General features: G+C 36.6%; 1 protein-coding gene across 2 annotated transcripts; it reads left to right on the top strand.

Moving 5' to 3' along the window:
- The first annotated feature begins 13257 nt into the window (after positions 1 to 13257).
- LOC136234907 (uncharacterized) lies at positions 13258 to 15188 on the top strand. 2 transcript variants are annotated; one of them, XM_066024407.1, is made up of 5 exons: positions 13258 to 13500; positions 13782 to 13859; positions 14123 to 14205; positions 14290 to 14495; positions 14880 to 15188. In XM_066024407.1, the coding sequence occupies exons 2-5, from the start codon at positions 13795 to 13797 to the stop codon at positions 14940 to 14942; spliced, it is 417 nt and encodes a 138-aa protein (XP_065880479.1). In that variant the 5' UTR covers positions 13258 to 13500; positions 13782 to 13794; the 3' UTR covers positions 14943 to 15188. The 2 variants fall into 2 exon arrangements, with proteins under 2 accessions (XP_065880479.1, XP_065880480.1); XM_066024408.1 differs by having other exon boundaries at positions 13259 to 13500; positions 14293 to 14495.
- The last annotated feature ends 578 nt before the right edge of the window (positions 15189 to 15766 follow it).

Genomic DNA, 15766 nt, shown 5'->3' with positions numbered 1-15766 from the left:
GATGAATATCCTGAAGTAGGGCTTGGGCTGAGTCGATGATTCTTTGTCCAGACTCAATGGCATGCAAGAAGGCATAGGATTCATCAGTTTGTGGTTCAGAGGCCGGTATTGGAATAGCACCAGATGGAGGAGGTGTTTGGTGCTGTCCAGAATTAGATGTGCTAGCGTGGTCAGCAGTTGGTCTTTTATTCAGGTCAGCAGCAGGAACTGACTGGTTTTCATTCTGCAATGAAGGATTTGGAAGAGGTGGATCGGCAGAGATATTGACCTGCTCAACGTCATTCTGTGTTGGAGTAGTTTGTGAAGGTTGAGGTAGTTCAGTGCTGACCTGAGCAGGATTTTCCTTTGCTAACTCTTTCTCTTGAGTAGTAGGAACTTCGAGCACTTGCTCGGCAGAGGTAGGATATTGAGAAGCTTTGGGGTCGACTTGTTCCTCAGCTTGAGAAACAGAGGCTTGCTTTTCCTTAAGTTGATCTAGGGTTGGCTCAATGACGGTGGAGAAGAATTGGAACTGGAGTGTGGTAAGGTCAGTGATTGGTTTCCTTAGTGGAGAGTCGTTCAGAAGATCGATGATGGGAGATTTTTGAGCTTTTCGTTTGAGTCGTTTGCCTGTGTTGTCCTTTTTGGTTTGAGGTGAGGGATCGGAAAGAATGGAGTTAAGAGACTTAGAAGATGAGTTCAGTCTAAGGTCAGCATTGAGACCTTCCACAACTTTTTCTTGCACAAGCTGCACAGTTTGAGTCTCAGTCTGCTCAGCATCAACTGTTTGATTTTGCTCAGCAGCAATTTTCTCATTTGGCTCAGCAGAGCCTGTCTTATCAGTAGGAAACTGACCTTCAAGATCACCCAATTTTTCTTCTTGGTCAGCAGGAGTTTTCTCAAGATCAATCTCTTGACTTCTCACAAAGTGTGAGTCTTTGGAGATTACAAAATCAAGAGGAGGAGCATCAATTGGCTTTAACCCAGAATTTTTCTTCTTCATTTGCAAAGGTTGCTCAGGGGTTTTCTCACTCTCTTCCTCAGGCTCAACTTGCCTTTTTCATTTCTCTACTGACTTAGGTTCCTCCTGACCTTGCTCAACATCAGATTTCTTCGCACTTGATACTATTCTTAGATTTTTCGGAACTATGTTGACATCCATTGCTGACTGGTCAGCTTTACGCTTCGTGTCTTGCCTAGTGCGGCCAGTAGGTTTTACCATCACTTTCTTCCCTTTCTTGGTTGGCACATCCTGTGCTTCTTCAACTGCGGCCCCCTTTCCTTTCTTGGGTAAGATGGGTTGGTCGTAGGCCAAACCGAATAGTATGCCAGCAGTAATTTCCGTACCCCAAACTTTAATTTCCTCTACCAAGCTTACCTTGTAGTCCACAAGTATCCGGGTGATAAGCGATCCCAGCCTGAGTGTGCTGGTACTTCGTTGAAATGCACCGATAAGAAAAACGGGCATGTTGAGTGGCTTGTAGGTCAGCATGTGCCAGATAAAGCACTGTTCAAAGTTAGATGCAGAGGATTGGGAGTTGACCTTAGGAAATATGAAATTGGTCAGAATATAGTGGGCCATTTTCTGATTTTGACCCATACAGGTGCTGGCAATTTCTCCTTTGTGACCAGGGGGTTTACAGAATTCAACAGGGTAGTCGATTTTGTTGGAGTCATTTGTGCATCTGAGTTTGGCTCCCTCATTCTTCAGTTTGAGTAGTGTAGCGAGATAGGGAGGATTGATGAAGATTTCCTTTCCCTTGACCGTGGTAACCATGTAGTCACTGTCATCATCAGCAAATTTTAAATTGGTGTAGAATTCCCTTACCAATTCTGGATAGGTGGCTTCACGAATAGAAAATAGCTCGGTCCAGCCATTTTTGGCGATCCATTCGCAAAAGGGTTGTTCAGCTTCTACAAGCCCCTTAGAAAACCAGCTGGAACGATCGACCTTGCATCTCCTTACGCTATTGTAAACCAGAGAATAGGTTCTTTTCCGAGGTTGCTTGTCTTTCTTTTCTTTCTTATTTTTCGAAGAGGTTGCTTGGTCAGCGTGAAGGTTCTTGCTCGGAGTGTTGACCTTGGATTGGTCATGCTGACCATGTCCTTGAGACTCAGTAGAAGTCTCTACGTAGTCCTACTGAGCAGGAGACAGAGGGTTTTTTATCGGAGCGATTTTGGTCATAATCGGCACTAGAGATATTCTGGGAATCATCAGACATGATTTTTGAGAAAATTTTCGAGAGGATTTTGGGATTTAAAAGAGAGAGAGATTTTGAATGCCAGAAATTTCAGATGTAAAGAGAGACAAGTGGGAATTCTTCCACTATTTATAGAAATGCCGAGTTGATCTGATACATTGGAGAGGCGGTTTGACCTCGAGATGATCAATCGACAATTATCCTGGCATTTATGACACATTCGGCGCATGTGTTTTCTAATTGTTGCGCCTACGTCATCCTAGGTGGCTATTAATGCGCGTGCTAGCATTTATTGTGCATGAGAGTTTTACTCAGTTTCGAGAATACTAATCGTTTGAGATTCTAGGAAGTCAGTTTTACGTAGAAAGAATGTTCGTGTGCTTAGTAACTCAGTTTGTGATAATCACTCAATATGTATATCTACTCAGCATGGGGTGATATAATTCATATTTAGCTCAGCATGCAATAGTTACTAATTTAGCACAAATCACTCAGCATGGTAATCACTCAACATTCAATTTAAACATAGAATTTTAGTGAAGAGGATTAGACATACCGATAGCTTCCCTTAGTATGTTAAATTCCTCACAAGCCAGAGGCTTCGTAAAGATATCCGTAAGCTGTTCGTCTGTTGGTATATAGGTCAGCTTTATCTCCCTTTTGAGTACATGATCTCTAATGAAGTGATGTCGAATGCTGACATGCTTCATCCTGCTGTGTTGGATTGGATTTTTGGACAAGTCAATAGCACTCTTATTGTCGCATTTGACTTCAATTATGTCAGTTTGTACTCCTTAATCCTCCAGCTGTTGCTTAATCCATAGGACTTGGGCCGCACAGCTTCCAGCAGCAATGTACTCAGCTTTAGTTATTGACAGGGCCACTGATGATTGCTTCTTGCTGAACCAAGATACTAGACAGCTTCCAAGGAAGTGACACCCTCCTGAAGTACTCTTACGCTCTAGCTTATCTCGTCCATAGTCAGCATCAGTGTATCCAATGAGTGTGAAGTCATTTGTGTTTGGATACCATAAACCTGCATTAACTGAGCTTTGCAAATATCTAAAAATTCTTTTCACAGCTATAAGATGAGATTCCCTAGGGTCAGCTTGATATCTTGCGCAATAACATACTGAGCACTGAATGTCAGGTCTACTAGCAGTAAGATAAAGTAGAGAGCCAATCATACCTCGATATAACTTACTGTCTACTAACTTACCTTTCTCGTCAGCACAAAGGACAGTGTCAGTACCCATTGGGGTAGATATGGGCTTACATTCTTCCATATAGAATTTCTTTAACATTTCTTTGGCATACTTAGACTGACTGATGAAGATGCCGTTCTTCCCTTGCTTTATTTGTAGCCCGAGGAAGAAGTTGAGTTCTCCCATCATTGACATCTCGAACTCAGTTTGCATCTGTTTACTAAATTCTTTGCACATAGATTCATCAGTAGCACCAAAGATAATATCATCTACGTAAATTTGTACCAGTAGAGTATTTTTACCCTTTTTCTTAATGAATAAGGTTGTGTCTGTTTTGCCTATGACATAGTTCCTGGTCAGTAGGAAACTGGTCAACCTCTCGTACCAAGCACGTGGTGCTTGTTTCAGGCCATACAGGGCCTTCTTAAGTTTATAAACGTGGTTTGGAAATTTTGGATCTTCAAACCCTGGAGGTTGACTAACATATACCTCTTCGTTTATAAATCCATTAAAAAAGGAACTTTTGACATCCATTTGATATAGTTTGAAGTTCATGAAACTAGTATATGCACATAGAATTCTTGTAGCCTCTAACCTAGCAACGGGAGCAAAGGTCTCACCATAGTCAATGCCCTCTTGCTGACTATAGCCTTGGGCTACAAGTCGGGCTTTGTTCCTGACTACATTGCCTTGCTCATCTAGTTTGTTTCTAAAGACCCACTTAGTTCCTATGGTCTTTTGATTCCTAGGTTTTGTTATTAAATCTCATACCTCATTTCTCTTGAATTGATCCAGCTCTTCTTGCATAACGTTGATCCAGAATTCGTCGTGCTCAGCATCAGCAAAATTCTTTGGTTCATGGACTGAGACGAATGCAACATTGCTAAGATATCTCCTAAGTTGATTTCTTATCATCAGGCTATTCTCAGTAGCATCAAGAATGGACTTCTTCGAATGTCCTCTTGGAATTTTAATTTCTTTGGGTAATGTTGAGTTGTCAGCAGCAGGTGTTTCAACAATCTCTGCAGTTTTAGATTGGTCAGCAAAGGTAATTTCAGGTTCATTTTTACCTTTGGTTAGCTCTTGTGGTGATGACACATCAGCTCCATTTTGGTCAGCGGAAGCTGAGCCTGGGTCATCTTCGGGGGACTGAGTTGTCTTTCCTGCAGGGCCAGTTTCGTCGAACTCAACATGTACAGATTCTTCTACAACCTGAGTTCGTTTATTATACACCCTATATGTTTTACTGTTAGTTGAGTACCCTAGAAAGATCGCTTCGTCAGCTTTAGCATCAAATTTAGCAAGGTTTTCTTTTGTGTTGAGTATAAAACATTTACACCCAAAGGCACGAAAGTAGCCAATGTTGGGCTTTCGTCCTTTCCAAAGTTCATAAGAGGTTTTCTTGAGTATAGGTCTAACTAAAGCCCTATTGAGTATATAACATGCTGTGTGGATAGCTTCACCCCAGAAATACTTTGGAAGCCTATTTTCGCTCAGCATTGTCCTTGCAATTTCAACTATTGTTCTGTTCTTCCTTTCAACAACCCCATTTTGTTGAGAAGTCCTACGAGTAGAAAAATTATGGTCAATGCCACTGACTTCACAGAATTTGTCAAACTATTGGTTTTTGAATTCTCCGCCATTATCACTTCTAATATGAGCTACTTTTAGGTCTTTGTCAGTTTCAAGCCTTTTGACTAATGTGGAGAACATCTCAAATGTTTCATCCTTGCTACTCAGCAAGATGATCCAAGTATACCGAGAGAAATCATCTACAATGACTAAGAAAAATTTCTTACTGCCCAAGCTGAGTGGCTGGACAGGTCTGAAAAGGTCCAAATGTAGTAATTCCAATGGACGCTTGGTTGAGACAATATTTTTATTTTGAAAGGACTTTTTAGTTTGTTTACCTTGCTGACAAACATTACATAATTGATCTTTCTCAAATTTAAGTTTGGGCAATACCTCAACTAATTGCTTTCTTGCTAATTTGGCAAGGAGATCCATGCTTACATGACCAAGTCTCCTATGACATAGCCAGGAGTTATCCTCCTTTGACACTAAGCATATGTTTTTCAAAAAATTCTTTTCTAAACTCAACATGTACACATTGTCAACACGAGGGGCAGTTAAAATCAAATTGTTTGTTTTTCCCTCGAGTATCCGATACTCAGTAGCATCAAATACAACCTTTCTACCGCTGTCACACAGCTGAGCCACACTCAATGGGTTATATTTGAGGCCGCTGACTAAGGAGACTGACTCAATAGTAGGGTTACCTCCGATAGTACCTGAACCTACTATCTTACCCTTCTTGTTGTCTCCAAAGCTTACACTTCCACCTCGTTTACACATTCCTTTGTTTCGCCTTGTTTTTCTATGAAATTTGGTGTACCACCCACTATGTTAGATTGTCCTTTATCTGTGGCAACACCTATGGGAGATGTCCTAGACACAAATCTAACTTTTAAGAATTGCTTAGTAAAAGTAGGGGAAAGAGAACTCTTATAGCTGATCTTGTATTACTTGAAATGTTAGATTTTGATGTGATTTTGGGAATGGATTGGTTAGCCTCATATCATGCCTCTTTAAACTGTTATAGCAAGTTAGTAACTTTCAAAATTCATGGGGAGATAGAATTTCAATTTCAAGGAGATCGTAGCATGGCTCCTCATAGTCTTATTTCTGCTATTACTGCAAGAAGATTGTTGTATAAGAACTGTGAAGGGTTTCTAGCTTATGTTAAGGATACTCAAGCAAAGGGTGTCGAGTTGGAGAATATTGATGTGGTGAATGAGTTTGTTGATGTTTTTCCTGAAGATTTGGCAGGTTTGCCACCTGAAAGAGTAATCGATTTCTGTGTTGACTTAGCACCCGAAACAAAACCTATATCTATGCCTCCTTACCGAATGGCTCCTGTTGAACTAAATGAGTTGAAGGAACAACTAGGAGACTTGCTTGACAAGGGGTTTATTCGCCCTAGTGTCTCTCCTTGGGGTGCTCTTGTGTTGTTTGTAAAGAAGAAGGATGGATCAATGAGGTTGTGCATTGATTATTGACAGTTGAACAAAGTCACAATACATAACAAATATCCTGTTCCTCGAATTAATGATTTGTTTGATCAACTCCATGGTGCAAAGTACTTTTCTAAGATCGATCTGAGGTCCGGTTATCATCAGTTGAGGGTTAAAAATGTGGACATACCTAAAACAACTTTCAGGATGAGGTATGGTCACTATGAATTTCTGGTAATGCCTTTTGGTCTCACTAATGCTCCTGCAGCTTTTATGGATCTGATGAATAGGGTGTTTAAGCTATTTCTTGATCGTTTTGTGATAGTGTTCATAGATGGCATTCTGGTGTATTCTAAAAGTAAAGAAGAACATGAGCAACATTTGAGGCTTGTTCTTCAGACCCTAAGAGAGAACCAGTTGTATGCCAAGTTCTCAAAATGTGAATTCTGGTTGGATAGTGTCGCATTCTTAGGGCATGTGGTATCCAAAGATGGTGTGATTGTTGATCAGAAGAAGGTTGATGTTGTTCTTCAATGGCCAAGGCCTAGTTCGGTGTTGGAGATTCGAAGTTTCCTTGGGTTAGCGGGTTACTATAGACGTTTTGTGCAAGAATTTTCTCGAATAACTTCTCCTTTAACTAAGTTAACCCAGAAGAATGTGTAGTTTCAGTGCTTAGAAGCGTGTGAGAAGAGTTTTGAAGAATTGAAAGTTCGTTTGACTTCAGCGCTAGTGTTAGCCCTTCCATCTGGATCTGGGGGCTACACAGTGTTTTGTGATGCTTCAAGGGTTGGTCTGGGTTATGTATTGATGCAACATGGTCATGTGATTGCATATGCTTCTCGCCAATTAAAGCAGCATGAACAGAATTATCCAACTCATGATTTGGAAATGGCAGCAGTGATCTTTGCCCTGAAGATATGGAGACATTACTTGTATGGGGACACATGTGAGATTTTCACTGACCATAAAAGTCTCAAATACATATTTGATCAGCGTGATTTGAATTTGAGACAGAGAAGATGGGTGGAGTTCCTCAAAGATTATGATTGCACAATTTAGTACCATCCAGGGAAAGCAAATGTTGTAGCAGATGCTTTAAGTAGGAAATCTCTAGGTAGCTTAGCTTATCTTTCTATAGTGAGGAGACCTTTGATTGGTGATATTAATGAATTGATTGATCAATGAGTAGAATTTGAGGCAACATCTAAAGCGTTGGTAGCTCATTTCCGTGTTAGACTTATTCTATTAGATAGAATCAAGGCAGCCTAACAAGAAGATCCTCAATTGTTTAAAGTTAGGGATGGTGTTTGTCAGGGTAAGGTTCAAGACTTCGTGATCGGTGATGATGGAGTTCTTCGTTATGGGACTAGACTGTGTGTTCCTGATGTTGATGATTTAAAAAGGGAAATTTTGGAGGAAGCACACTGTTCAGCTTATACAGTTCATCCTGGTTCCACTAAGATGTATAGAGATTTAAGGGAGTTATACTGGTGGAGTGGAATAAAGAGAGATGTTGCAGACATTGTTGCTAAATGCCTTACTTGCCAGCAAGTCAAGGCAGAACACCAGAGACCATCTGGGTTGCTACAACAGTTACCTATTCCTGAGTGGAAGTGGGAGAATATTGCTATGGACTTCGTGGTAGGATTGCCTCATACTAGGGGAGGGTACGATTCCATTTAGGTGATAGTCGACCGTTTAACTAAGTCTGCTCATTTTCTTCATGTGAAGATAACTTATGATTTCTCTAAGCTTGCTCAGTTATACATTGATGAGATCGTTAGACTTCATGGAGTCTCAGTCTCTATTGTATCGGATCGTGGTGCTCAATTCACTTCTCAGTTCTGGAAGAAATTTCAAGAAGCACTAGGTACAAGACTTTAGTTTAGCACCACGTTTCATCCTCAGACCGACGGTCAGTCAGAGAGGACTATTCAAACTTTAGAGGATATGCTTCGAGCTTGTATTTTTGATTTTGGTCAAAATTGGGATCATCACTTACCTTTGGTAGAGTTTGCCTATAACAATAGCTATCAAGCTAGTATTGAGATGGCACCTTATGAAGCTTTGTATGGTCGTAAGTGTCGGTCGCCGATTTGTTGGGGATGAGGTTGGAGAAAGGAGACTCACTAGACCCGAATTGATACAGTTGACTTCAAACAAAGTTCGTGTTATCCGTGAGATCTTGACAGCTCAGAGTAGACAAAAGAGTTATGTTGACCCAAGGCGCAAGAATGTAGAATTTCAGATCGGTGATCATGTATTTCTGAAGGTCTCTCCGATGAAAGGAATCATGCGGTTTGGCAAGAAAGGAAAATTGAGTCCACGTTATGTAGGTCCGTTTGAGATTCTTGAAAGGATTGGTGCAGTTGCATATCAGATAGCTCTTCCACCTGATTTCTCTAAGGTTCATCCGGTATTCCATATATCGATGCTTAGGAGATATATTCTAGATAAGTCTCATGTCTTACAACCTCAAACTTACAAGTTAGAGATGATTTGTCATATGACGAGCAACCAATAAAGATCTTAGATAGCCAAGTCTGCAAGCTGCGATCTAAAGAAGTTCCTTTAATCAAAGTTCTTTGGCGTAATCACTCTTGTAGTGAAGCCACTTGGGAGACTGAATCCGAGATGCGAGTTAGATACCCTCACTTATTCGATTCGCCAGGTTAGTGTCATTGTAAATTAAATTCGGGGACCGATTTCTGTTAGGGGGGGAGAATATAATGACCCTGAATTTTATAATTTATTTTTATTGCTATTATTTCATAAAAAAGTACCCAGTTTTACTGGTATTTATCTTATTTTAAATTAGTTTTCCTAAAACTATCCACTTTTCCGCAAAAAAAAAACCCCTAAAAGATAAAAACAAAAAATCTGCTTATTGTTTTGGTTCAAAGAGTCGCCGTCTCTTTTTCTTTCTCTTCGTCTGCGTAGTTTCTCTTGTGAAGCTCTTTAAGAAAAGCTCGCAGGTCTAGGACTCTATTGATTTGAAAGCTGTCTTTTCAATTACCATCTGCAGAACTTTACGCAGCAATGGTGGAAGTGCTTTTTCTTAATTTAATATTCTTTTTTTCTAGGCTAAGCTTTATAATGATTTAATTTCAAAATCTTCAAGAATTATTTATATATATATATATATATAAAGGAGGTTTTGTCCTTTGCATTATTTTGCGAAATTCCATTTCTTGAACCAAGTGAACGACTTTATTATACTTATATTTTAATATACAATTCATAAAGTGATGCCACAAGTTGCTATGGAATTAATTAATTCTCAATTTCATGTTTTTAATCATTAGTCATTTCATGAACTAATTATGGTTAGTGTTATATTTTTACCTTATCTTCCTTTAATTAGCAACCCATATTTGGAACTCAACCTTCCTTCCCTTTAAAAAAAAAAAAATGTGCGCACATGACCTCTCAAGACATAGGTAAGCTCTCAACCACTAGGCTAGGAGCTTCACCACCACCTTCCTTAAATCCATTACCTTTAATTCAAATCAGTTTAGAGTAATTTATTTGATTCCCATCATTCTTGATGTAGGAACTTCAGAATTTCCCACAGACGCTTAACTGACAGGTAGTCGCGATCTTAGACCAAGCATTCTTTCGGATTTCAGGTGAGTGGTAATTATAGTACATGACACTATTTGATTGAAATATCAGACTTTAAACTGTTTATCAAAAATTAGCATTTGATGGTATTTTCCCTTTCATAAAAGCGTATATTTTGAACCTTATTTTTACTAAATATCCTTAGTATTAGAGCGTATATTCTGGGAACAATCCTTTATATTAATTGTTTGATTGTCAGTTACATTGAAATTTTTAAGATTTTGATTTGATATGATCTGTACTTTCTGATACGCGATTTATCGCAGTTATTACATTTGTTTTAGAAATCTGATAATTCGTTCAATCAGTTATGATTTTCTGATTTATATATTTATACTATATGTTTTCAAACTGGTACAAGTGCTCAGTATATCTGTATCTGTTATCTGGCCTCTCACCGATCTTTATAACATTAGCTCATTGCATTTGTCTTTGAGTCAGGTTGTCAGTTGTCAGTTTGTCGTCAGTTGTGTCAGCATTAGAATCATGCATAAGATCGGTGAAGGCGATTATCTGTTATCTGTAGACCTATCCACGGGCCCGGGTACCCGCCCGGCCCCAGGCCCGTGTCTCTTCTTAAACAACCTATATCCTCCACACTTAATCAGCATTTGATAGATTATCCAACGCCGAGCAATCTTAGTTATTGGTGGGGGTTCGGTTCGTTAGCTGGTATTTGTTTAGTCATTCAGATAGTGACTGGTGTTTTTTTAGCTATGCATTACACACCTCATGTGAATCTAGCTTTCAACAGCGTAGAACACATTATGAGAGATGTTGAAGGGGGCTGGTTGCTCCGTTATATGCATGCTAATGGGGCAAGTATGTTTTTCATTGTGGTTTACCTTCATATTTTTCGCGGTCTATATTATACGAGTTATAGCAGTCCTAGGGCACAGTCTTAAATTTTATAGAGACAACGGCGGAAAGTTACTCACCCTGGCCATTACCAAAGTTAATTAGGAATTGGTTGGCAATTGTTTCTTTACCACACACATTGTATTATCAAGGACTTGAAACATATTGGCATGCTTTTGTTGTGTCTGGTTTTGCATTCATTACTTTTGTCACATTTTCATATGGCTCCAGGTTGTGACATGTGTCCTTCAATTATATACAAAATATTATCCTCCATTTTCTTAATTATAGGAAAATAACATTCCTTTTTGTTTTTATAAATTTCGGTCCTTTAACAGAATTTAACATTTAAACTTATTATTGCACATATCGAATTATAATCATTGATTGATGGGTGTGTTAATTAAATTGAAAACTATAATTAAGAACTTTAGGAAAAGACTCGTTGTACATTTGTCTATATATAAAATGTCTAGAATATCTGCCAACTTGCGTAAAATGCAATTAATTAATAATTCGGTTACAAAAAAAAAAAGTAAGTTACATATAGAGTGTTGCGCGCGTATTGAAAAATAAAAAATGGCCAATGTCGGTAATATTAGATAAGACAAGTTTTATAATTGAACAAGTAACAACTTCTGTTTTGTGAATTATATAATATCATTCCAAGACATGTACAATACATATTTTACATATAGTTTCATTTTTTTTTTGCAACCGAGTGATTAATTGATTACTTCATAAAGTTATTTGTACATTTTATGCAAGTTGAAAAGGCTATTGGGACACTCTGAAAATTCAATGGATCAATCAAACTTATTGAACAAACAAACTTATTGAACAAGTTTAGAGGGTAAATTACACCCATGGCCACTGGACTTTACCATTTTAGCATTATGGTCACTGAACTTCAATTCTTAACAGTGTGGCCACCAAACTTTACATTTTTTAACACTGGTGACTATTCAATACCTCAAAACGACCGTTGACGGTCTCAAAATAAAAAATTCAAAGAGTTAATGATATTCTAATGAGTTTTAATTCTTGAAAATTTTCGTTTTAAGGTCATTTAGGTGTTGTTTGGTTAGGAGAGAGAAAGTAAATTTTTAGAGAGAGAGCTCAAAAAAATATGATTTTGGAAAATAAAAAATGTGGTTTCATGCTAAATGTCGTTCTGAACAACTTTAATTCTTGAATATTTTTAGTTTGAGGTCGTTAACAGTCATTTTGAGGAGTTGATTAAAATTGAGTGGCCACCGATGTTAAAAAGTGTAAAGTTCAGTGACCATACCGTTAAGGCTAGAAGTTCAATGACCATAATGTTAAAATGAGTAAAGTTTAGTGGCCATGAGTGTAATTTATTCCAAGTTTAGATGGCAAAAGATGGAGAGATCCTAGTTGGTACTGTTACATGCATCTCAATTTGATTGATCAATAAATAACTAATTAAATATTAAAATTTAGGGTAAATTTCAAATAAAACCTCTGTGGTTTCACTAATTTTTAGATAAAGAAATCTGGTTTACTTTTTGTCAAAACGAGGATTGAGGTTTCGTACTTGGATTAATGCTATTAAAACCATCTTTAACGACCTGAAAATGAAATTTTTTAAGAATTAAAGTTATTCAATGTCATATTTTTTTATTGAACTACATTTTCGATTTTCGAAAATCATCTTTTTTGGAACTTTCTCTCTCTAAACATTAACTTTCTCTCTTTTTACCAAACATTATCTAAATAATCTCAAAATAAAAAAGTTGAAAAATTAAAGTTGCTTAGAATATTAGTAGTTCTTAAAATATGTCATTATTGAAGTCGTTAAAGGTGATTTTAATAGTATCAATCGAAAAAGTCCTTATTTTGCTAAAGTTGAAAACCTCAATCATCGTTTTGATAAAAAGTAAACCACAGTCCTTTATCTAAAAATTAGTGAAACCACAAGGGTTTTATCTGAAATTTACCCTAAAATTTATCAATTAAATCTCATCCATTAATGCTGCAATTAATGGTTGAGATTACAACTCCACCAACTCTAGAAGCTTTTCGACTACCCGAAATGATGTATATAAAGCAGAGAATATTAATTACTTGTATTTAACTAAATATAGTAATATTCAAGTATGATTTGCGTGTCCAGTTTGATGTTCCTGTAATATAAACAAACAATATATTGAAAAGTCAACTATGATATGATGTGACAGTAGTTGATAAATTTAAATCTATTAAAAACGTGTTGTTGTAATTTTTGCATAATTTTCAATCTAGACAACTTGATAAATTTCAATCTAAGAAAAACGTGTTGCAATAAAAAAGAAAAGTCATGATACCATCTGCATTTTTGCAACCAGGGTTATATATATAAAAAACCAAGCTTTGAATCCTATTCATTATTATATCAAATCAAATCAACCCTTTTTACATTTTGAAACCTTTTCCCTGCCTATTCATTAGATCATATGAATACGAGTTCACCATGCTAATAATAACATCTTCATCTACCCTCTCTATCCCACAATATCCTCTCTCTAATCCCATTTTTCTGTTCAGAAACTCCCACTTTCTGCACATTTCTTGAAGACCCTGCTTTTTGGAACTGCAACATGCAAATAATAACAAAATGTAAGTACAAATATATAGTTACGATTTTCGTTTTTGTAATTAATGACAGGGAAAAGTATAAAAATAAATATAGTGGTTTGAGCTATTTTTAATACCATTAGTCAATTTGGATTGTGTTTGCTAATGAAATCAATCTCAAACTACTTTGTTTGTCAACTTTTAAACCACGTAGTTTATGTTTATGTCTGAGAAAGATTTAAACCACATGATTTATTTTTGTACTTTTAGCCTTTGATGATATGTAATTATATTAACTTGTTGCTTGAATGGTCATGGTGCAGCTGCAGTAGGTATATGGCTGTGCATGCTGGGGTTGATCCCGGACCCGTTGTTTCTCCCGATCTTTCATCTATTCCTTGGTACGTAAAAAAGTATCCAAATGCAAAAATGTTGAGTAAATTACATACATGGTGTAGAATTAGAAAAGTCAAATTGCTGACGTCGCGCATTGACGGTTATATATATATTTTACTACAAAGTCACCAAAAGGTTGTGTAAATTTTGTATGCAAAATTGAAGGTTATACATCACGCCAACAATGTTATATATCATTGTTCAGATCCACCTAAATTGTTATTGTCTTGATTTTCCTAATGTTATGTGCTGATCGTTGCATTTACAGGAAAAATTGGATTATTGGAATGCTAATAGCTGTAATTCTACCCTTTTGGAAAAACAAATTTTGGCCACTAACTAAGCTAAAAGGTATAAAAATGAATTAATTATCTTTTGAGTTAATTAAGGTGAAATAACTGATTTAATTAAAATGGATACAATTAATTAATTAAGCAGATAGAGTTGATTCAATTGTGGAAAACGTAGAAGAAGTGGCTGAAGGAATTGAAAATGTGGCTGAAGGAATTGATAAGGTTGCTGAAGAGCTCGCCGATCATCTGCCGGAAGGTGGTCGCCTTCAAAAAGCTGCAATGTTTGTTGAAGATGCCGCCGAACAAGCAGCTAAGAATGCCCATCTTCTAGACCAGTTCATTGACAAGGTTTTCATTTTTTCAACTTAATCTTTTCTTTATTTAATTATTATTGTTATTAGTTTAACTTAACTTAATCCTATCATATATGTCAACAAGATCTGTTGCATATTCTAATTTAACATTAATTAATCTCATTTATATATATATATATACACACACACATACGGGCACACGTGTATGTAATGTATGTGTTTGGTGTGAGAATACGGTAGCTTTTACTTGGTTAGTGACTAATCAAATTCATTTGGCGAGTCACTTACCAGATGAAAACCATTTAGTGAAAATAATCCTTCCTTAATATGGATGTCAATCGAACAATTACTAATATTTTGTTCATATAATATTTCTGTGTTTGGCAAATTTTAACTCTATTTTGAATTAAAAATGCAGGTGCAAGAATTGGAAAAGGAGGTAGAGTCCTTGAATAAAGAAATAAAGGACCAACCTAATTAGTTAATTAGACAAACAACAAATATAGGTTACACAGTTTAACTGTCCATGTTGAATTAGTTATTTTTTCATATGTTGGAACAATGGCTTGTTGTGAGCTTTTTATTGTATATTTTTTAATTGATTAAAGTATATATTAATTTTAGTAACCGATCATTTATTATGGTAAAGGTTTAGTATTTAGAATAGGTTTTTAAATATGTATTTAATTCTCTTCCTATAAATAAATCTTCTTATTTTCATTTCTAAGAGAGAATAAAATCTTTTCTTTTAGATTTATTTATTCCTAAAAAATTGTGTATTTTACTAGACATTTTCAAGTTTAGAGTTCTAACATCGAATGCACGAGTTTAGAGCTTGTTGTGTTAACCTTAGGGAGCGACCATTGGTTGAGATTTCACATATGTCTACCAGAAAAACCGCTTTTAAGGCAGTGGCTCATCCACAGTGCAACAATTTTTTGATAAGTTCTTATTATTTTTTTCTTTATCTCCAACAATTTAAAAGCGATTTTAATTGAATAATAAAGACTAATATATAGTTTTGTTGGATGGTGAATGAGTTTATTTGTAGGGAATATTTCATTGTGAAATTTCCTATTGATAAGCATGGAGAAATTACACTACACGTAAACTATGTAACGGGTCAAGTGGATGGACTCTCATAGAATGACATGAGCTAAGTATATGAACTTGTGTTGGTTCGAATAACCATTGGAAATCAGATCTCGCCTTGTAACGGAAATATTAATTTTATCTCTGATGTATATTTATGAAGTATGATTGAATATATATTATATTTGGTCCATCATGTGCATTCCATTATAG

The sequence above is a fragment of the Euphorbia lathyris genome, chromosome 7 (assembly GCF_963576675.1).
Source record: "Euphorbia lathyris chromosome 7, ddEupLath1.1, whole genome shotgun sequence".
Taxonomy (NCBI): domain Eukaryota; kingdom Viridiplantae; phylum Streptophyta; class Magnoliopsida; order Malpighiales; family Euphorbiaceae; genus Euphorbia; species Euphorbia lathyris.
This window is presented reverse-complemented; position numbering and strand designations above follow the sequence as displayed.